General features: G+C 40.0%; 1 protein-coding gene and 1 pseudogene across 1 annotated transcript; one reads left to right on the plus strand and one right to left on the minus strand.

Moving 5' to 3' along the window:
* Positions 1 to 12,783: 12,783 nt before the first annotated feature.
* LOC116894568 lies at positions 12,784 to 13,708 on the plus strand (annotated as a pseudogene).
* Positions 13,709 to 14,908: 1,200 nt separating this feature from the next.
* LOC116894569 (vomeronasal type-1 receptor 4-like) lies at positions 14,909 to 15,850 on the minus strand. Its single transcript, XM_032896285.1, has one exon. The coding sequence runs from the start codon at positions 15,839 to 15,841 to the stop codon at positions 14,909 to 14,911; it is 933 nt and encodes a 310-aa protein (XP_032752176.1). The 5' UTR covers positions 15,842 to 15,850.
* Positions 15,851 to 22,252: the final 6,402 nt, after the last annotated feature.

A 22,252-nucleotide genomic window follows, 5' to 3' on the forward strand; every position in this document is an offset into this window, starting at 1 on the left:
ACACACACACACACACACACACACACACACACGCACACACACACACTTAAAAAAATCAAAGGTATCATCTTAAATGATCTTTTCTTTCATCATGAGGTTTTTGTTGTTTCAGTTTTGGACCACTTTATTGGTTTCTTTTTTTCCCTCTACTTTATAAAGTCCTGGGAACACAGAAGGATATTACATCTTTTGTATTTCCCTTATTTGAGTCTTCTGAGAGGACCACCATTTTTACTTTGTGGTGGATGATGGGAGGAGTCACAGTTGCCAATGGTACTCAGAACACTTGACTGATTTTTAGTAGACAGCTGCAGGTGGGAATAGGTCCTCATTGATGGTTACAGATTCCAGGTGATGCTAGAAAGCTGAATCCTGGCATAAAGATCTAGATCAGTGTTTTCAACTTATGCTGCTGTCCTCTCATACAGTTCTTCATGTTGTGGTGAACTCCAACCTTAAAATGATTTTCATTTCTACTTTATAACAGCAATTTTTCTATTTTTACGAATCATAATCTGATAGGCTGGATATCTGATATGTTGAAAAGTAGTTTGACCAACCACAAACAAGGGTAGAGACCTACAGGTTGAAAAACATTGGTCTAAGAAGTTTGTTTACACCTCCTTCACCACTATAATCCCTCACATTGCACATGTATTTACTTACTTTTAGGGAAAATATTTAATGTGTAAGAGAGTAATTTTCAGAAGTCAGTTCTCTTCTTCCATATAATGGTCCAGGGATTGAATTCAGGTCCTCAGTCTTGATGGCAAGCACCTTTACCAAAGAAGTCATCTTGCTGCCCCTCAACAGAATTTGTGTCATCTCTCAGATTTACAAGGAACCTTAGCAGGTGATGACAAATTTTATTCCTTAATGTAATTTATGGCATCTCTAGCTATATGAAATTGAGATTATGTGAGGTGAAGTTCATTGTATTCTGTGCCCTCCAGATGTTTTGCTGTGAAGTTTGTGCCTGATGCCCCAGAAATTCTGACATTAGCAGCTGGGTATGGATCATTTTTCAATCAGGATATGCTGTGAAAACCCGCATTGAACAAGATTTCTTGGGTGCTCAGTCTAGCTCAGAAATGTACCGGTGTGAAAATGTTGTTGTTGTTGTTGTTGTTGTTGTTGTTATTTTTATGTTTTCTGTGAGGAGATGCTATGGCCTTAGAGACAACACTAAACAGAATCAGTAGGTTGTGTTTAGATATTTAAGTATATACATGTAATAAAAACAATTAAAGGAATAAGAGGTCATAGTTTCAAAAGAGAGCAGAGAAAGAGGTTAAATAGATAAAAAGGAAGATGAAGGGATGTAGTTATGTTTTGATTTAAAAAATACTTAAGAGAATGAAAAGACAAAGGGGAAATTTTTGCAAGTTAAGTATAGTTTTCAATCAAAAGTTATATACAGATTATATCAAGAAATTGCAAAATCTAATTTTTAAATACTCACATTTAAAACAGTAAAAAATACACTGAGGTGTAGTGGCATAGGCCTTTAATGCCAGACATTTGGAAGATAGGGGAAGGCTCATCACTGTAAAGTCCAACCTAGTCTACATACATGTTCTAGGCCAGCTAAGGTTACATAGTAAGACCCACTCTTGAAAACATTTTTGAACAAATACTTTATCAACAAAGATACAAAGATATAAGTCAAGCTTATTAAAACATAGCCAAATTCATTAGAAAATAAAAACGACAATGGGAGAGATTTCTGTATCTATTATAGTAGATAGAATTCAAGAATCCCAGTGATGAGGTGGGGGAAATGATTAGGTGTTGAACAATAATTTCAGGCTGACAGGAACCGGATGTAGATCTCTCCTGAGAGACACAGCCAGAATACAGCAAATACATAGTCGAATGCCATCATTAAACCACTGAACTGAGAACGGGAACCCCGGTGAAGGAATCTTAGAAAGAACTGAAAGAGCTTGAAGGAGCTTGAGACCCCATATGAACAACAATGCCAACCAACCAGAGCTTCCAGGGACTAAACCACTACCCAAAGACTATACATGAACTGACCCTGGGCTCCAACCTCATAGGTAGCAATGAATAGCCTAGTAAGAGCACCAGTAGAAGGGGAAGTCCTTGGTCCTGCCAAGACTGAACCCCCAGTGAAAGTGATTGTTGGGGAAAGAGTGGTAATGGGGGGAGGATGGGGAGGGGAACGCCTGGCGAGAAGGGGAGGGGAAGGGATTAGGGGGATGTTGGCCTGGAAACCGGGAAAGGGAATAACAATCGAAAGTAAATAAGAAATACCCAAGTTAATAAAGATGAAAACAAAACAAAACAAAAACAAAAGCAAAAACAAAAAACAAAAAAAAGAAAAAGGAAAAAAAAAAGTAATTGCTGGCCAAGTGTGAAACCTCAGGACTCATGTAAAAGCTGAGCGTAGGAGCCCAGAGCTGTATCCTCAGTACTCCTACCTGGAAATAGGAGAGACAAGAGAATTCCCAGAAGTTCATGGTCCAGATAACCTGGCAGTAACAAAGCAACCAAAAAGGAGACCCAGTAAAAAGAAGATGGAAGCAGGGACTTGAACCTGAGATGACCATCCTCTTATTTCCATGGGTTCAGTGTTTCTCTCTCTCTCTCTCTCTCTCTCTCTCTCTCTCTCTCTCTCTCTCTCTCACACACACACACACACACACACACACACACAAACACACACAAACTCATGCCATGCCTGCCTCATGATATCGTAAAGGGAAAGGTTTTTTTTTTATCTTTATTAACTTGAGTATTTCTTTTCTTTCTTTCTTTTTTTCTTTATTAACTTGAGTATTTCTTATTTACATTTAGATTGTTATTCCCTTTCCCGGTTTCTGGGCCAACATCCCCCTAACCCCTCCCCATCCCCTTCTTCATGGGTGTTCCCCTCCCCATCCTCCCCCCATTGCTGCCTTCCCCCCAACAATCTAGTTCACTGGGGGTTCAGTCTTAGCAGGACCAAGTGCTTCCCCTTCCACTGGTGATCTTACTAGGATATTCATTGCTACCTATTGAAAGACCCCCGGAGTGGGGAGACCCTCACTCAAGTCTCGAGATGACGCGACCCCCCAAGAACTCACATAAGACCATCTTTGTTGTAATCACATGAGGTTTATCGATAGCAACCTGTGCACTGGGGTCGAGACTCATATCCCCCGCAGGGGCAGTGGAGTTCGACCCTGAGAGGCTGGGAGAAGAGGTATTTAAAGGGAGAAACCACAACCCGAGGGGGCAGGGATGGTGTCATTGGAAAGTGTGTAGAATAACAGTGAAAAATCACAAGGAAGAACTCTCTGTCCCCTAAGATTGTTTCCTAGGAGAAGCTGTCTCCTATTTCTCAGGGATTGTTTAACTTCATGGTCCGCATAGTTCCTAGGGAGAAGTTGTTTCCTGCTTCTCAAGATTGTTCTCTAAGATTTATGGTCAGCTAGTTTCTGGGAGAAAGCTGTTGAGCTGGCCAATGTAATTATCTATTCTATAGCCCTAGGAGAGGCTTCTTGGAACATACAATTCTGGGGCCTAACCTATTTTTTTTTTTTTCCTGCTCTAAACTTTGTGTCTAGGGGGGCAACTTTAAAACTTTTACCGTTCATTCCCCACTTCTTCTAGTGGCTAGTTCTAATCTTAGAACTAAATTTTTGTATCTTTTATAATATTGTTTTTTTTTTTTTTATTAACTTGAGTATTTCTTATTTACATTTCGAGTGTTATTCCCTTTCCGGTTTCAGGCAAACATCCTGCTAATCCCTCCCTCCCCTTCCTTATGGGGGTGTTCCCTCCCCATCCTCCCCCCCATTGCCACCCTCCCACCAACAATCTAGTTCACTGGGGTTCAGTCTTTACCAGGACCCAGGGCTTCCCTTCCACTGGTGCTCTTACTAGGCTATTCATTGCTACCTATGAGGTCAGAGTCCAGGGTCAGTCCATGTATAGTCTTTAGGTAGTGGCTTAGTCCCTGAAGCTCTGGTTGCTTGGCATTGTTGTACATAGGGGTCTCAGCCCCTTCAAGCTCTTCCAGTTCTTTCTCTGATTCCTTCAACTGGGTCCTATTCTCAGTTCAGTGGTTTGCTGCTGGCATTCACCTCTGTACTTGCTGTATTCTGGCTGTGTCTCTCAGGAGCGATCAACATCCGGCTCCTGTCGGTCTGCACTTCTTTGCTTCATCCATCTTGTCTAATTGGATGGCTGTATATGTTTGGGCCACATGTGGGGCAGGCTCTGAATGGGTGTTCCTTCTGTGTCTGTTTTAATCTTTGCCTCTCTATTCCTTGTCAAGGGTATTCTTGTTCCCCTTTTAAAGAAGGGAGGAAACATTCACATTTTGATCATCCGTCTTGAGTTTCATTTGTTCTAGGCATCTAGGGTAATTCAAGCATTTGGGCTAATAGCCACTTATCAATGAGCATACCATGTGTTTTTTCTGTGATTGTTACCTCACCGGATGATATTTTCCAGTTCAACCATTTGCCTATTTAATTTCATAAAGTCGTTTTTTTTGATAGCTGAGTAATATTCCATTGTGTAGATGTACCACATTTTCTGTATCCATTCCTCTGTTGAAGGGCATCTGGGTTCTTTCCAGCTTCTGGCTATTATAAATAAGGCTACGATGAACATAGTGGAGCACGGTCTTTGTTATATGTTGGGCATCTTTTGGGTATATGCCCAAGAGAGGTATAGCTGGATCCTCAAGCAGTTCAATGTCCAATTTTCTGAGGAACCTACAGACTGATTTCCAGAATGGTTGTACCAGTCTGCAACCCCACCAACAATGGAGGAGTGTTCCTCTTTCTCCGCATCCTCGCCAGCATCTGCTGTCACCTGAGTTTTTGATCTTAGCCATTCTCACTGGTGTGAGGTGAAATCTCAGGGTTGTTTTGATTTGCATTTCCCTTATGACTAAAGATGTTGAACATTTCTTTAGGTGTTTCTCAGCCATTCAGCATTCCTCAGCTGTGAATTGTTTGTTTAGCTCTGAACCCCATTTTTTAATAGGGTTATTTGTCTCCCTGCGGTCTAACTTCTTGAGTTCTTTGTATATTTTGGATAAGGCCTCTATCTGTTGTAGGATTGGTAAAGATCTTTTCCCAATCTGTTGGTTGCAATTTTGTCCCAACAACAGTGTCCTTTGCCTTACAGAAGCTTTGCAGTTTTATGAGATCCCATTTTTCCATTCTTGATCTTAGAGCATAAACTGTTGGTGTTTTGTTCAGGAAATTTTTCCAGTGCCCATGTGTTCCAGATGCTTCCCTAGTTTTTCTTCTATTAGTTTGAGTGTGTCTGGTTTGATGTGGAGGTCCTTGATCCACTTGGACTTAAGCTTTGTACAGGGTGATAAGCATGGATAGATCTGCATTCTTCTACATGTTGACCTCCAGTTGAACCAGCACCATTTGCTGAAAATGGTATTTTTTTTTCCATTGGATGGTTTTGGCTCCTTTGTCAAAAATCAAGTGACCATAGGTGTGTGGGTTAATTTCTGGGTCTTCAATTCTGTGCCATTCATCTATCTGTCTGTCTCTGTACCAATACCATGCAGTTTTTATCACTATTGCTCTGTAATACTGCTTGAGTTCAGGGATAGTGATTCCCCTGAAGTCCTTTTTTTTATTGTTGAGGATAGTTTAGCTATCCTGGGTTTTTTGTTATTCCAGATGAATTTGCAAATTGTTCTGTCTAACTCTTTGAAGAATTGGATTGGTATTTTGATGGGGATTGCATTGAATCTGTAGATCGCTTTTTGGTAAAATGGCCATTTTTACTATATTAATCCTGCCAATCCATGAGCATGGGAGATCTTTCCATCTTCTGAGGTCTTCTTCAATTTCTTTCTTCAGAGTCTTGAAGTCGTTATTGTACAGATCTTTTACTTGCTTGGTTAAAGTCACACCGAGGTACTTTATATTATTTGGGTCTATTATGAAGGTGTTGTTTCCTAATTTCTTTCTCGCTTGTTTCTCTTTTGTGTAGAGGAAGGCTACTGATTTATTTGAATTAATTTTATACCCAGCCACTTTGCTGAAGGTGTTTATCAGCTTTAGTAGTTCTCTGGTGGAACTTTTGGGATCACTTAAATATACTATCATATCATCTGCAAATAGTGACATTTTGACTTCTTCTTTTCCGATCTGTATCCCCTTGACCTCCTTTTGTTGTCTGATTGCTCTGGCTAAAACTTCAAGAACTAAATTGAATAAGTAGGAGAGAGTGGGCAGCCTTGTCTAGTCCCTGATTTTAGTGGGATTGCTTCAAGTTTCTCTCCATTTAGTTTAATGTTAGCAACTGGTTTGCTGTATATGGCTTTTACTATGTTTAGGTATGGGCCTTGAATTCCTATTCTTTCCAGGACTTTTATCATGAAGGGGTGTTGAATTTTGTCAAATGCTTTCTCAGCATCTAATGAAATGATCATGTGGTTTTGTTCTTTCAGTTTGTTTATATAATGGATCACGTTGATGGTTTTCCGTCAGATATTAAACCATCCCTGCATGCCTGGGATGAAGCCTACTTGATCATGGTGGATGATTGTTTTGATGTGCTCTTGGATTCGGTTTGCCAGAATTTTATTGAGTATTTTTGCAAATCGATATTCATAAGGAAATTGGTCTGAAGTTCTCTTTCTTTGTTGGGTCTTTGTGTGGTTTAGGTATAAGAGTAATTGTGGCTTCATAGAAGGAATTCGGTAGTGCTCCATCTGTTTCAATTTTGTGGAATAGTTTGGATAATATTGGTATGAGGTCTTCTATGAAGGTCTGATAGAATTCTGCACTAAACCCGTCTGGCCCTGGGCTCTTTTTGGTTGGGAGACCTTTAATGACTGCTTCTATTTCCTTAGGAGTTATGGGGTTGTTCAACTGGTTTATCTGTTCCTGATTTAACTTCGGTACCTGGTATCTGTCTAGGAAATTGTCCATTTCCTGTAGATTTTCAAGTTTTGTTGAATATAGGCTTTTATAGTAAGATCTGATGATTTTTTGAATTTCCTCTCAATCTGTAGTTATGTCTCCCTTTTCATTTCTGATTTTGTTAATTTGGACACACTCTCTGTGTCCTCTCGTTAGTCTGGCTAAGGGTTTATCTATCTTGTTAATTTTCTCAAAGAACCAACTTTTGGTTCTGTTGATTCTTTCTATGGTCCTTTTTGTTTCTACTTGGTTGATTTCAGCTCTGAGTTTGATTATTTCCTGCCTTCTACTCCTCCTGGGTGTATTTGCTTCTCTTTGTTCTAGAGCTTTTAGGTGTGCTGTCAAGCTGCTGACATATGCTCTTTCCTGTTTCTTTCTGCAGGCACTCAGCACTATGAGTTTTCCTCTTAGCATAGCTTTCATTGTGTCCCATAAGTTTGGGTATGTTGTACCTTCATTTTCATTAAATTCTAAAAAGTTTTTAATTTCTTTCTTTATTTCTTCCTTGACCAGCTTATCATTGAGTAGAGCATTGTTCAATTTCCACGTATATGTGGGCATTCTTCCCTTATTGTTATTGAAGACCAGTTTTAGGCCGTGGTGGTCCGATAGCATGCATGGGATTATTTCTATCTTTCTGTACCTGTTGAGGCCCATTTTTTGATCAATTATATGGTCAATTTTGGAGAAAGTACTATGAGGAGCTGAGAAGAAGGTATATCCTTTTGCTTTAGGATAGAAAGTTCTATAAATATCCGTTAATTCCATTTGGCTCATGACTTCTCTTAGTCTGTCTACGTCTCTGTTTAATTTCTGTTTCCATGATCTGTCTATTGATGAGAGTGGGGTGTTGAAATCTCCTACTATCATTGTGTGAGGTGCAATGTGTGTTTTGAGCTTTAGTAAGGTTTCTTTTACGTATGTAGGTACCCTTGTATTTGGGGCATAGATATTTAGGATTGAGAGTTCATCTTGGTGGATTTTTCCTTTGATGAATATGAAGTGTCCTTCCTTATCTTTTTTGACGAATTTTAGTTGAAAATTGATTTTATTTGATATTAGAATGGCTACTCCAGCTTGCTTCTTCCGAAGCAAGCTTTCTTGCCTCTCACCATCACATTATCTCTAGTGTTACTTTGTTCTGCTATTTCTGACAGTGGTTAGACTGTCCTATAAGCCTGTGTTTCAGGAGTGCTGTAGACCTGTTTTCCTGTTTTCTTTCAGCCAGTTATGGGAACAGAGTGTTCTGCTTTTGGGCCTGTACTTTTTCCTATCTACAGGTCTTCAGCTGTTCCTGTGGGCCTGTGTCTTGAGTTCACCAGGCAGGTCGCTTGGAGCAGAAAAGTTGGTCTTACCTGTGGTCCCGAGGCTCAAGTTTGCTCGTGGGGTGTTGCTTATGAGCTCTCCGTCGGGGCAGCAAGCAGGAAGATCTGTGCTGCCCTTTCCGGGAGCTTCCGTGCACCAGGGTTCCAGATGGCGTTTGGTGTTTTCCTCTAGAGTCAGAGATGTGGGCAGAGTGTAATCTCTTCTGGTTTCCCAGGCGTGTCTGCCTCTCTGAAGGTTTAGCTCTCCCTCCCATGGGATTTGGGTGCAGAGAACTGTTTATGCAGTCGGTCCCTTCAGGTTCAGGCGGTGTCTCAGACGCAGCGGACCAGCTGCTCCTGGGCCCTCCTCTACAGGAACCCAGAGGCAGTATACAGTTTTCTCTTGGGCCAGGGCTGTGGGCAAGGGTGGGCAGTGTTGGAGGTCTCTTCCGCTCTGCAGCCTCGGGAGTGCCCACCTGACCAGGCGGTGAAGTCTCTCTCCCACGGGGTTTGGGAGCAGAGAGCTGCTGCCTGTACCTGCTCTTAATAAACATGTAACTGCCTCAGTTGTGCTGTGGCCACTCCAACCAACCTGATTCAATTTCTCTTGGTCATATCAGATGACTCTGGTACAGAGGTAAGTGCAGACATTTACAGGTGTTTCCCAAAGAGAAACCTGAAATGTGGGGCTCTTAGACCAAAGGGGAAAAAAACAGCAAAAATTTAAAGCAAAACCTCCTGAGAATTGTCATGTTTATAAGTATTGTAATTAGGAGAATTATACATAAAAAAACATGTGACAGAAGTGATCTAAAGAGCGACACTTGTTTTCAGAAAGTCTCCAAACTTTGTTGAGAGGAAGGAGTCAAAGCAGGATAGTTTCAGTTGATGAAATTTCTGGAGTTCATTAATGAGTTTCAGTTGCTAACTAGAATGTCTGGAACCCAGAACTCGGTCTTGTTAGAAAGAGCAATTGAGGGAGAATTACATATGAGGGGATGATTAGTTGTTTCTAGAGATTCTTCTTTTCATCGGAAACAAGTAAGTAAGTAAGTAAGTAAGTAAGTAAGTAAGTAAGTAAGAAAGTAAGTAAGACACAGTTGAAATTAAAAATGAAAATGGTCAGAAATTCAGATCTATTAATGGGAAAAGAGAAAAGGAACCTGAAGATATACTGTCTACACTCTCTCTGTGAGATGGGGTTGATGTTTCTCTGCTCCTTGTAATGATTTTGCTTCCTAACCCAGAGCTCTGATTTCTTCTGCACCTAATGGCGCTGGAGAGATGGCTTAGATGGTAAGAGCACTGACAGCTCTTCCAGAGGTCCTGATTTCAGTGTCAAGTGACCACATGTTTGTTTATAACCATCTGTAATAGGATCTGATGCACTCAGCTTATGTTTCTGAAGACAGATACAGTGTACTCATATACATAAAATAAATGAATCAATTAAAAATTAATCTTCTCTATCAAGTGAAGTCCCTGATACCACGGAGACTTTTCTTTGGTGATTCATGTCATTATCTCCTGAGATTCCTGGGAAAGTATCCCAGTATCTCACTCTACATAAGAAAAATCATTAGTTTGAGTCATCAAACAGGTCTCCCAAAACAAGAGGTTTTCTATTTTTCAAAAAAAAAAAAAAGGAAAAGGACAGTAAAGTATTTTCCCTTACTGATGAGGAAAATACCTAATAGTAATAACCCTGAGCAACAGGGTATAAATCTTTTTTTAAAAGAATTATTTATTTCTGGTATATAAGTACACTGTAGCTGTCTTCAGACACACCAGAAGAGGGCATCAGATCCCTTTACAGATGGTCGTGAGCCACCATGTGGTTGCTGGGATTTGAACTCAGGACCTCTGGAAGAGCAGCAGTGCTCTTAACCTCTGAGCCATCTCTCCAGTCCTAAAATTTTTTTAAAACTTAAAAATTTACATTTATTTAAGTGTGTGTGCGCATGTGTTATGAAATCTCTCCAGATTTGCCCACTAATTAAGATAGGGCATGGATGTTATAGGAGTGACCATTTTCTGATAGAATCTAAGGCCTGCTCCACGAGATGGAATGTATACCTGACAGTGTTAAGGGACAAGAACTAATTAATTAAGCTAATTAAGGCCCTAAGGGAGAAACCAACACTATTATTGCTAAAATGGGTATTAAGACTTAATGACTTAGGGTTTTACCTGTAAGTCCTATCTTTCAACCCTCAGCAGAGCCCTTTCTCTCTGTATGGCAGTTAGTGAAGACATTCTCAACGGATAAAGGCATGGAGAATAAGAGAGTGTGGAGTGCTCAGCCCTGAATGAGATGTACATGTCACACCCCTTTACCCAAAGCCCTGGGAACCTTCACAGAGGAGTGGGTGGAAAATCGAAGAGATGGAGATGGGGATAACAAGGAGAGCGCCTTCCAGGCACGACGGGGGCAGCTGTGCGATCTAACGCACAGCAGTTATAATTGCGTTTGTGACCTGCCTCGAGCTAGATAAAATCCCAGCGTGAGGGGCGATCATGGGAAGCACACACAAAATCCCACCACTACACTTGAGAGCTGCTGGGAGAGGAAGAGTCAGCTTTCTTCAGTGGAGCCGGTTGATCACGCTACCGGGTAGGCGGGCAGGCAGGCAGGCAGGCATCACCTCCAAGAGTAGTAGCTAGGCAACACAAACTGGACTTGATTAAGGAGGGCTGGGGTGGGGGATGGAAGGAGTTGGGAGGTAAGGATACAGAGATTGATGTGACCAAAATATATTGTATGAAATTCTCAAGGAAAATATTATTTGAAAGGCAAAGACATCTTGAGATTTGACAAACGAACTAAAACCATCCAGTGGAAAAAAGAGCATTTTCAACAAATGATGCTGGTTCAACTGGAGGTCAGCATGTAGAAGAATGCATCTAGATCCTTTCTTATCACCCTATACAAAGTTTAATTCCAAGTGGATCAAGGACCTCCACATCAAACCAGATACACTCAAACTAAGTGAAGAAAAAGTGGGAAAGAACCTTCAACACATGGGCACTGGGGAAAATTTCCTGAACAAAACACCTATGACTTATGCTCTAAGATCAAGAATCAACAAATGGGACCTCATAAAACTGCAAAGCTTCTGTAAGTCAAAGGACACTTTCATTAGGACAAAATGGCAACCAACAAACTGGGAAAAGATCTTTACGAATCCTACATCTGATAGATGCCTAATATGCAGTATATACAAATAAATCAAAAAGTTAGACTCCAGAGAGCCAAATCACCCTATTAAAAATGGGTGAATGCTGAGGAATATTGAATGGCAAAGAACTACCTAAAGAAATATTCAACATCCTTAGTCATCAGGGAAATGCAAATCCCAACAACCCTGAGATTTCACCTCACACTAGTCTGAATGGCTAATATCAAAAACTCAGGTGACAACAGATGTTTCCATGGATGTGGAGAACGAGGAATGCTCCTTCATTGTTGGTGGGATTGCAAACTGGTACAACCGCTCTGGAAATCAGTTTGAAGGTTTCTCAGAGAATTGGACATTGCACTACCTGAGGACCCAGCTATTCCATTCCTGGGCATATACCCAAATGATGGTACAACATACAGCAAAGACACATGCTACACTAGCTTCATTGCAGCCTTATTTATAATAGCCAGAAGCTGGAAAGAACCCAGATGCCCTTCAACAGAGGAATGGATATAGATAATATGGTACATATACACAATGTAGTAGTACTCAGTTATCAAAACAATGACATCATGAAGTTCACAGGCAAATGGATGGAACTAGAAGTATTAGCATATAAAAGAAAGAAAGACATCTGTCTCATAGCTTTGACAGGGCAATGTTTTATGATTTAAGATTTATTCCTGGTGTCCAGCCCCTTCTTCTTAAAATCTCCTATCTAGTTAAATAGTTGAGGAAACTCCTGCTTCCCTGATATTCTCCTAAAACACATTGGGTTGAAGAAATCTGTACCAAACTCCTGAAAGCATGAACCAAAATAAACTTCCCATGATGGAACTAGAAAATACCATCTGAATGAGGTAACCACAAAAACTGCACATGGTATGCACTTGCTGATAAGTTGTATTAGCCAATTGTATCCCAGTACATTAATAAATTTGGTGCAAAAATGAGTTTATGTATTTTTTTGAGATTTTAATATAATTACATCATTTTCCTCCTTGCTTTTCTTCCTCAAAATTCTCCCATGTACTCCTCCTGGTTTTCTGTCATATTCATGTCCTCATTTTTCATTAATGTGTGTGTGTGTGTGTGTGTGTGTGTGTGTGTGTGTGTTTATGCTACTTGTAATAATAAAACTTGAAAGAGGAAATTAGCAATTACAATCACCATCATGTCCACAACAAGTAGCATGCCAATCCTATTATGATTAGTACCTTAAGCATCACCAAAAAGTACATAGTTTGAATATTTGTTCTTGAGTTGATGGGGCCCATTGTAGGAATTAGAGAAAGTATTGAAGGAGCTTAAGGGGCTTGTATCCCCATAAGAACAAGACAGCTGCATCTTCTCGTGCACTGCCAGCCTTGTCTCATAGACAAGATGGCGAAGGTCGGTGTGAACAGATTTGGTCGTATTGGGCTCCTGGTTACCAGGGCTGCCTTCTACTCTGCATCTGGCAAAGTGGACATTATTGCCATCAACGACCCCTTCATTGATCTCAACTACGTGGTCTACATGTTCCAGTATGACTCTACCCATGGCAAGTTCAACGGCACAGTCAGGGCTGAGAATGGGAAGCTTGTCATCAACGGGAAGCCCATCACCATCTTCCAGGAGCGAGATCCCGCTAACATCAAATGGGGTGACAATGGTGCTGATTATGTCGTGGAGTCTACTGGCGTCTTCACCACCATGAAGAAGGCTGGGGCTCACTTGAAGGGTTGGGCCAAAAGGGTCTTCATCTTGGTCCCTTCAGCCGAAGCCCCCATGTTTGTGATGGGTGTGAACCACGAGAAATGTGACAACTCCCTCAAGATTGTCAACAATGCATCCTGCACCACCAACTGCTTAGCCTCCCTGGCCAAGGTCATCCATGACAACTTTGGCATCATGGAAGGGCTCATGACCACAGTCCATGCCATCACTGCCACTCAGAAGACTATGGATGGCCCCTCTGGAAAGCCATGGGGCAGCCCATGCATTCACTGGTGCCGCCAAGGCTGTGGGCAAGGTCATCCCAGAGCTGAACGGGAAGCTCACTGGCATGGTCTCTCGTGTTCCTACCCCCAGTGTATCCATTGTGGATCTGACATGCTGCCTGGAGAAACCTGCCAAGTATGATGACATCAAGAAGATGGTGAAGCAGGCATCCGAGGGCCCACTAAAGGGCATCCTGGGCTACACTGAGGACCAGGTTGTCTCCTGAGACTTCAACAGCAACTCCCACTCCTCCACCTTTGATTCTGGGGCTGGCATTGCTCTCAATGACAACTTTGTAAAGCTCATTTCCTGGCATGACAATGAATATGGCTACAGCAACAGGGTGGTGTACCTCATGGCCTACATGACCTTTGAGGAGTAAGAAACCCTGGACCACCCGGCCCAGCAAGGACACTGAGAGCAAGAGAGAGGCCCTCAGTTTCTGAGGAGTCCACATCCCAACTCAGCCCCCAACACTGAGCATCTCCCTCACAATTCCAACCCAGACCCCATAATAACAGGAGGGGCCTAGGGAGCCCTCCCTTACTCTCTTGAATACCATCAATAAAGTTCGCTGCACCAAAAAAAATATATAGAGAGAATAACAATAACAGCCAACCAGAGCTCCCAGGTACTTAACCACTACTCAAAGAGTACACATGAACAGACCCATGGCTCCAGCAGCATATGTAGAAGAGGATGGCCTTTTTGGGCTCCAATGGGAGGAGAAGCCCTTGGTCCTGCCAAGGTTGGACCCCTGCCCCCAGTGTAGGGGAATGTTAGGGTGGGGAGGCGGGTAGGGTGGGTAGTTTGGGAGGGGGAACACCCACATAGAAGAAGGGAAGATGGATGGGATAGGGAGCTTATGGATGGGAAAGTGGGAAAGTGAATAACATTTGACGTGTAAGTTAAAATTATCCAATAAAAAGATTCAAAGCCACTTGAAAAGCACCATTCATTTGAGTTGATTTTGGTATAAAGTGAATGTTATAGATCACAATGTTTGATTTAAGTGGCTAGGAGTAATGGATATCTTCCCAGGTTTAGAAAAACCAAATAGTAATTTTTCTGAAGCAGCTGAAAAAATAAATACCTGGTAAATTTTCACTGAAGACGCTTCCTGGTAGTGGTGCAGGCCAGAGTAGTTCTCTTGGTATGAGGGCGAACTGACGCACAAGCTATGGTAGCCTTGGTTTCGGTTTTCTTTGCATTTGGAGTCTGTTACTCACAATATGATTGTGTAATGAACAAGTAGTTAAGAATTATGACAGGATGAAAGCCACAAGAAGGGCAGCTTTATTGGCAATTGGTTTACTATCATCTGAGCAAATAAGAAGAAGTACAATTGACTATATACAATATGATTAACTCATGTAGGCTACTATATAAACCCACCTGCTAAAATTCTTATGATTGGTTAATTTCAGAAGGATAAGGTCCTACCTCCTTAATATTCTTTATTGATATTAAAGTTGTAAGCAACTTACAATTGGATTGCATGAAATACTTATATTTTATTACAGAATTATAGTAAAAAATTAGAACAGTTTTTTCTTAACCAAAACAAAATGAATCTGGAAACAATGGAGTAATGACTCATAAGAACAAAGGGTCCAAAAGATGGAAAACACAGAGAAGTGAAGTGATTGATGTTCATCAGCCACCAATTGTGATTAGACAAGAGAGCAATGGAACCTCTTAAGGTGGAGGAGAGAGTATAAAAAGCCAAGAAGGTAAACATTTGTGCCAGGATATTCTGAGTGGCTCTGGACTCAGGATAGTCTCTCCTAGAAACATGAGTGCTATAGATATATTTAACCTTCTGCTTGTGTCTATATAGGATGACAATCATGGAACCACTGGACCATGCAATGAGAACAGAAAAGAAGACTTCAGGGCACATCACCAATGTTGCATAGAGTGAGTCACTGATTTTATCACTTCCTACAGTGGAGCAGTAGCCAAAATCACGTTTTCTTGTCTCATTATTGCTATTCTTTTTGATATATGTGTACACAAGGAAAATGAAATTTACCAAGAAGTACAAGACCCAAAGGAAGGAAATGAAACATCCAAGATACCTTTCCATTGTGACTTTATGATCATTCCCACAGAATTTTTGGGGACGTATGGTCATGGCCTGGAAGACACTTAAAAGACAGGTGGTGCAAATGGACACACTTCGACCAACTGCATGAATATACAATAGAAGCTTACATCCAAAATCATTCAGGAACTGCTTCATTCCCCAAATGGTCATTGTTTGGGGCACTCCAGCAGAGAAAATGATTATGATATTGGCTACCATTAGGTGCATGAGAATCAACTCTGTGCTCTTTAATGTGCATTCTCTATAATAAAGGACTAGGTAATAGAACAAAAGAGACACATTTCCAAGAATTCCTATTATAATTTGTGATAAGAAAATTATTCTGATTGCCAGATTCCAGAAGTCCATTCTATGTTTCAGCAAAACTTTTGGTACAGTATGGCCACACTACTTCTCTGGATAGATGAACAATAGCAAATGGTTTTAGCCTGGAATAAAGAAAGACACCATTAATTCATGGAGCTAAACAGAGGCTGAAAGAGAAGGTTCTTTAAAGTGAGGAGTAGAAGGTCATCCTAGACCACATGAAAAGACCTCATCCTGTTGATTTGACAAAAATTGTCACTTTCTATGTTTGTCACTATGAATTTGTCAGTACTTGAGAATGTATATATTGATGGAAAGGTAGCCAAGAAGTTTCCTACAAAATTCAGCACACAGGATGATGTGATGAGGGCTATGAGAAACAAGAAAAAGTGACAGCTCAAATAAACAATTATAATCCAAGACTTTCAGAAAATACAGATACTTGCCAGTCACATTGTAAAGCAAATCATCCACAATGACAACCACAACACTTAAAGAAATTCTTTTCTTTTCAACATATTCAATACAAATATTCAATTTGTATTGAATATTTGGGAAATTTGATAATTTGCCCTGAACAATCATTTCCCTGTCTTCCCAGGTCTACTCGGTTTTCTGAACTCCCCACAAAGAAAAGAAGAAAATGAAAAATTTAAAGAAAAGCTTACTTTGTGTTGTTTATATACTTAGAGAAATAAGATCAGTTTTTGTTAATAAATAATTCTTAATATATAGTACATCTAAAGTCAAAACATACGTAATGGGGACTTTATAACATTACTCAGAACATATGTACAGTTTTATGGCAGTGTAAAGTTTCCTTTATCTTTTCTCTGCTGATATCCTCTTTGGTTTAATTTGAATTTGACAATTTCTTTAACCCTAACTCTATGAAAAGTTCCACATGAAAGTCCCTAGCCCTGTTCTAGACAGTGGGGGGTGGGGGAGTGTCAAAATGCCTCAGCTAACTGCATCTTTTTTGTATTCCGAATTACTGCTTGCTTTCTTTGTTTTCTTGTGCCAAGTGGAACTAGGATATAGATATTTCTAGGTTCTTTGCCCTTTAAAGCTCCATATAAGATGCATTCCAGGGGGCTGTATGAAAAGTGTTTTGATCTAGGCAGTAAGCAAGCCTGATAAATGCAGACTTTGAGTACAAACTTTGAATTGGGCCAGTGTTCTTTGAGACATCACCCTGTAATTTGTTAAGAAAAGCAAATTGCAAGTACGAAATATATTAGAATTATGGTTCAAGAGACAACTTAAACTAGATTAAGTTAATCACTGACTTTTATGAAATGTCACACCATATAGACATGTACATACATGTGTGCATACTCAGGTCAGGACTTTTAGAAAGAAGGGACATCTGGTGTGGTAAGATCTCATAGAATTAACAGCACAATAAAAATAGCCCAAATATGCCAGACGAAGTGACATGGAGAAGGATAATATATGATGAATAATAGCTACTGGATAAATATCCTATGTAGCTCCTGGAACTCTGTCTTGGATAATCATGCACCCATTCAGAATTCTATTGTGAATATGATAGAAAAGAAGGCAGTGGATTTGTCAGCTCTTCTGTGGAGTACAACAGGAGGACACTTTCTTTGCATCCTTTTATTCCTTTGAGAGAAGGTGTCTGTATACCATTCTTAAACTGACTGAGATCCCCTTCCAAATGCAGACAGTGGAAGCTTTGGATTAGCACCAGGCTGAACCAAGCATTCCCACAGAGGGCACTGTTGCTCCTCATATCAATCTGCCATGCTGGGACAGTTAGTTTAACAATCAAAAACTGGAATAGAATTGGCAATGAATCCTGGGATGTGAACAAAATTGGGGAGATCAGCTGAATCCTTAGGTTTTATCAGCTACAAGTAGTCTCCCCTTCCCCATGCAATAGAATGATGTAGTCCAAGTTCAGAAATACAAAAAGCACTGTTTCAAGTGTGTTTTCCAATTATGATTTCTTATTTAGAAGTGTGCGTTTTTCTGTGACTGTGAGAGTATATAGAGTTTGGAAGACTTGAAAAGAGCCTGTGAGACTGTCTGAAGGTGGAGTTGGGAAAGTAAAATAATACATGTATTCTATAAGTTAAAGCATGAGAAGTAGAGATTGTGCAATAAAAGCTGGGTTGAGGCCAGAGAAATAGAAGAATAGGTTGGTAGGGTCTATCAAAACACTGAATATGACAATGCCTTAAGCAAACTTACTACTTACAAACTAATAAAACATACCAAATAATAAACAAATCAAACAAAAAATCAATATAATGTAAAGGAAGAAAATTCTGAAAATTCAAAATATGGACATCCTTTTGAATCAGCCAGGGATCTCATGTCTTGTTACCATCTGTGAATGCCACCATCAATGTGTGAAAAAGTTAGCAGCTGCTTTAGTAAATATAATATTGCACAACAATAATCATACTCTTTGCTATCTTTTCAAATTTCCATTCAGTATTTTATTATTCTGAAAACAAATATGCTCTATAATTATAATTTAATTGTGCTACAAAACTGAGGATTTCTATAAGCTATAGTTCCCTCATTTTAAGAATTGAAATTAATATATAATTACATCATTGAGATAATTGAATTTTTCCTTTCCCTAACCCATTCCCAATACCCACACATACTTTGACCTCAAACTCATGGCTTCTTGTATGCTGAGTTGGTTAATGATACTTACTTTTATGTACATGATTTCAATGTTCACCATTTGGTGCTAGATAAACAATTTAGAAGGCTTCTCGCCAGTGAAATCTATTGTTTCCTACTCTCAGAATTGCTTCATTGCTTGCACCCTTAACCCTTAAAGAAAGAATTTTCTCCCTCAAACAGTAGACCATTATAAAACAAAACAAAGCAAAAAGCAACCAAAAATGATCTAATCTAAAGGCTGAAAAGAGAAAAATCAAGTGATAAAAATCCAGAAAACGACTGATTGTTTGGTGTCAAGCCCCAGTTGAAGCACCCACAATACAATTCCTGTACTCACAGCTTAAGGAACATTTTGGTAGAGGAGGCAGAAAGATTTGAAAAGTCAGAGGAATATGTAACAATGCATCTCATATAAATGTTGAGGAAGCTACACCCATGAAGTCTAAACATGACTGCCTACACACACCAGGACCCCAGTACTTGCTAACATATGAGAATGAAACACACTATGCCCCAAACATCTCATTTTAAAAATTAACCACAAAATATGCTTTCTTTTAAAAACATCCATCAATAATCATGTGGGATTTCATCCATGCATGGGCAGCAAGAGCCTATGACCAATTAATAGACATGCACAAAACAGAATTATATATGACAATTCGAAGATTAGATTCCATGTCATTTAAATCATAGGACAAATGGGTAGGTGATATTGCTACCTAGCAGGATTGTCATGCGCTGAGAACACTATGCATCAGACATCATATGCAGGCAGCATGACCAACATGAGCATTGATTATTCCATTGCATGAAAGAAGTGTTTGGAGATTTGACTGTGCTTGAGGAGAGGCCAAGCTTCATTTGGCTTGAAATATTCAGCTGAATCGTATGGATCAGTTCCACCTGCAGGGATCTAAGTAAATCTAAAACCCCAAATCTAGTGTCAGAAAGGCTACAAGGATCTTGAAAAAAAAATCTATAAACTGTTAAGGAAATTAGGAAACCTGGCAAACAAAATGAGCAGACAAACAAGACATAGTGGATCTTTTTCAAAAAGGCAAAAAGTAAAATAAATGGGCTGGATACAAGAAGATGAAAGGGAAAAAAGCACATTTTAGAGTTCTCTGAAGAAAGCAGTTACTATGGAGAAGATGGAGTAATAGAACCAAGATTGATGATAGAATCCGTTTCTCTTCAACACAAGTGACCCATAGGAATCTGAAATGCTATGATGTTAAAATTGCTCAGAAATTACAAGAAAACTTTTGGGAACTGGATGATTTCTGATGATTGAAGAAAAGAAGTCTTACAAGAAAGGCAAAAATGGAGAAAATTTATCTTTATACAAAGAAAAGCATGACTCTCATTGCAAACAAAAGCATCTATCTCAACACATTCAAAATCAAAGGCATGAAGGAACAAAATATTCTAAGATTGACTGGACACCCCAGTGAAACAATATAAAATTGTAAAGGCTCAGGCTAGAGTCTACGGGGAGGATGGAGAGGGGAACACCCATATAGAAGGGGAGGAGTGAGGGTTAGGGGGATGTTGGCCTGGAAACTGGGAAAGGGAATAAACAATTGAAATGTAAATAAGAAATACCCAATTTAATAAAGATGGAGAAAAAATAAAGATGGAGGAAAAAAATTTAGGTGACAGCACATACTAACTAGTAAGGCTGTGAAGAAAGAGATACAATTCTCCATTGCTGGTAGGATCGCAAAATGGTACAACCATTCTGGAAATCAATCTGGTTGGTCCTCAGAAAATTAAAAATAGATCTGCCTGAAGACCCAGCTATACCATTCTTGGGCATATACCCAAAAGATGCCCCACCATGCTACAGGGGCATTTGTTCCATCATGTTCATAGCAGCCTTATTTGTGATAGCTAGAAGCTGGAAAAACACAGATGACCTACAAGAGAAGAATGAATACAGAAAATGTGGTTCATTTGCACAATGGAGTAATCAGGTATTAAGAATAAGGACATCATGAGTTTTGCAGGCAAATGAATGGAATTAGAAAATATCATCCTTAGTGACATAACTCAGACATAGAAGGATATGCATAGTATATATTCAGTAATAAATGGATATTAGTCAGAAGAGTACAGAATACCCAGGGCACAATCCACAGAACTCAAGAAGGTTAACAAGCAGAAGGGTCCAAGTGAAGAGGCCTCAATCCCACTTCAGATGGAGAAGAAAGCAATTACAGGGCATGGGGAAAGGGAAAAGGGAGGGGAAGAGAGGAACATGATCAGGTAGTGGGGGGTCGGTCAGGATTGAAGCCTTGAGGGCCAGCAGAAAAAATGGAAACAGGTAACCTCGGGAGGTAGGAGGTAGCGGGGCTTTCTTGTATGTACCAGAGACCTGGGAGGTCCGGGCTCAAAGGGAGCTTGTAGACTCCACCTCCAGTAGAAAGACAGGCCATCAAGTATTGGGATGGGGTTGCCATCCTACATTTGGAAACTCTGATCCAATATTATTCTTGTCTGAAAAACTGCAGGCACAAAGATGGGAAAGAGCCTGAGGGAAAGAAGTCCAGTGACAGTCCCAAATTGGGATTTAGCTCAAGGGGAAGTGCCAAGGCCTGACATTATTACTGTTGTTACAGTGTACTTACGAACAGGAACCTTTGATGACTGCCCTCTGAAAGACCCAACAGGCAACTAATAGAGCCAGACACAGATATTTACACCCAACTAACAGACAGAAGCTGGTGACCCCTGTGGTTGAATTAGGGAAAACCTGGAAGAAGCTGAGGAGGTCAATCCGATAGGACGACCAGTAGATTCAACTAATCTGGAACCCCGAGATCTTTCAGACACTGAGCCACTAACCAGGCAGCATATACAGCTGGTATGAAGCCCCCAGCACGTATTCAGCAGCAGACTGCTTAGTCTGAACTCAATGAGAGAAGATTTGAGGCTCCAGGAAGTGGCGAGGATTGTTCGGGTGGGGATACGGGGTGGGGACATCCTCTTGGAGACAGGGAGGAGGAGAGAAGGCATGGGATAAGGATCAGTCAGTGGGCAGACTGGGAGTGAGATTAAGACTGGGCTATAAAAATATTAAAGAATAAAAAAGTTAAAAGATATTCCATTACAAATAGCATTAAAATCAATGCATTGAAAATTGCAGTCACAAATATGACCGAATAATAAAAAATACATCACACCTTGGTTATTTTCATTCTCTCTGACACTTTGCAGAGTGAATGCCAGTTACTGTCTTAGCTGTATACAATTTTACATAATTTCCCACAGAATTCTACAAGACAGGCAGAGGAAATCAATAATAAATCCACCAAATGATATGGCTTAAGAAAAACTTCAAAGTGCACAACATTTCTTGGTGTAGGATTATTTTTATAAAATATAGTTACAAGAAAAATATGGACTATGCTCTAAATTGTTACTCATAAGTCTGTCTCCCTCAAAATTGCAACAGATGTCTGTTTTGTTTGTTTGTTTGCTTGCTTTTGTTAATTAGTTCAAGAGAATTGTTGAGAACTTTGCAGTTTTTGTCTTTTGTTTTTATCTTTTTTTTTGCTGTATCTACTCTGTTCCAATTTGTGTTTCACCTGAGATAGATGGCTATGATTTTTTTAAACAACTATGACAACTATATATGATGAACAAATTGAAAGAAATAATAAATAAAACAATGAATGAAAGAGGAAAGGAAGAAAATAAGGAACAAAGAGAAGAAGGAAGGAAGGAAAGAATGGAGGAATGAGAAAGAGAAAAGCAGACAGAGAGAGTCAGAGACAA

This window comes from Rattus rattus, chromosome 2 (assembly GCF_011064425.1).
Source record: "Rattus rattus isolate New Zealand chromosome 2, Rrattus_CSIRO_v1, whole genome shotgun sequence".
NCBI classification, from domain to species: Eukaryota; Metazoa; Chordata; class Mammalia; order Rodentia; family Muridae; genus Rattus; species Rattus rattus.

Excerpts from the sequence above, each read along its gene's own strand:
- LOC116894569 (XM_032896285.1), bottom strand. The coding sequence starts at position 15,841 with ATGGACTTCTGGAATCTGGCAATCAGAATAATTTTCTTATCACAAATT.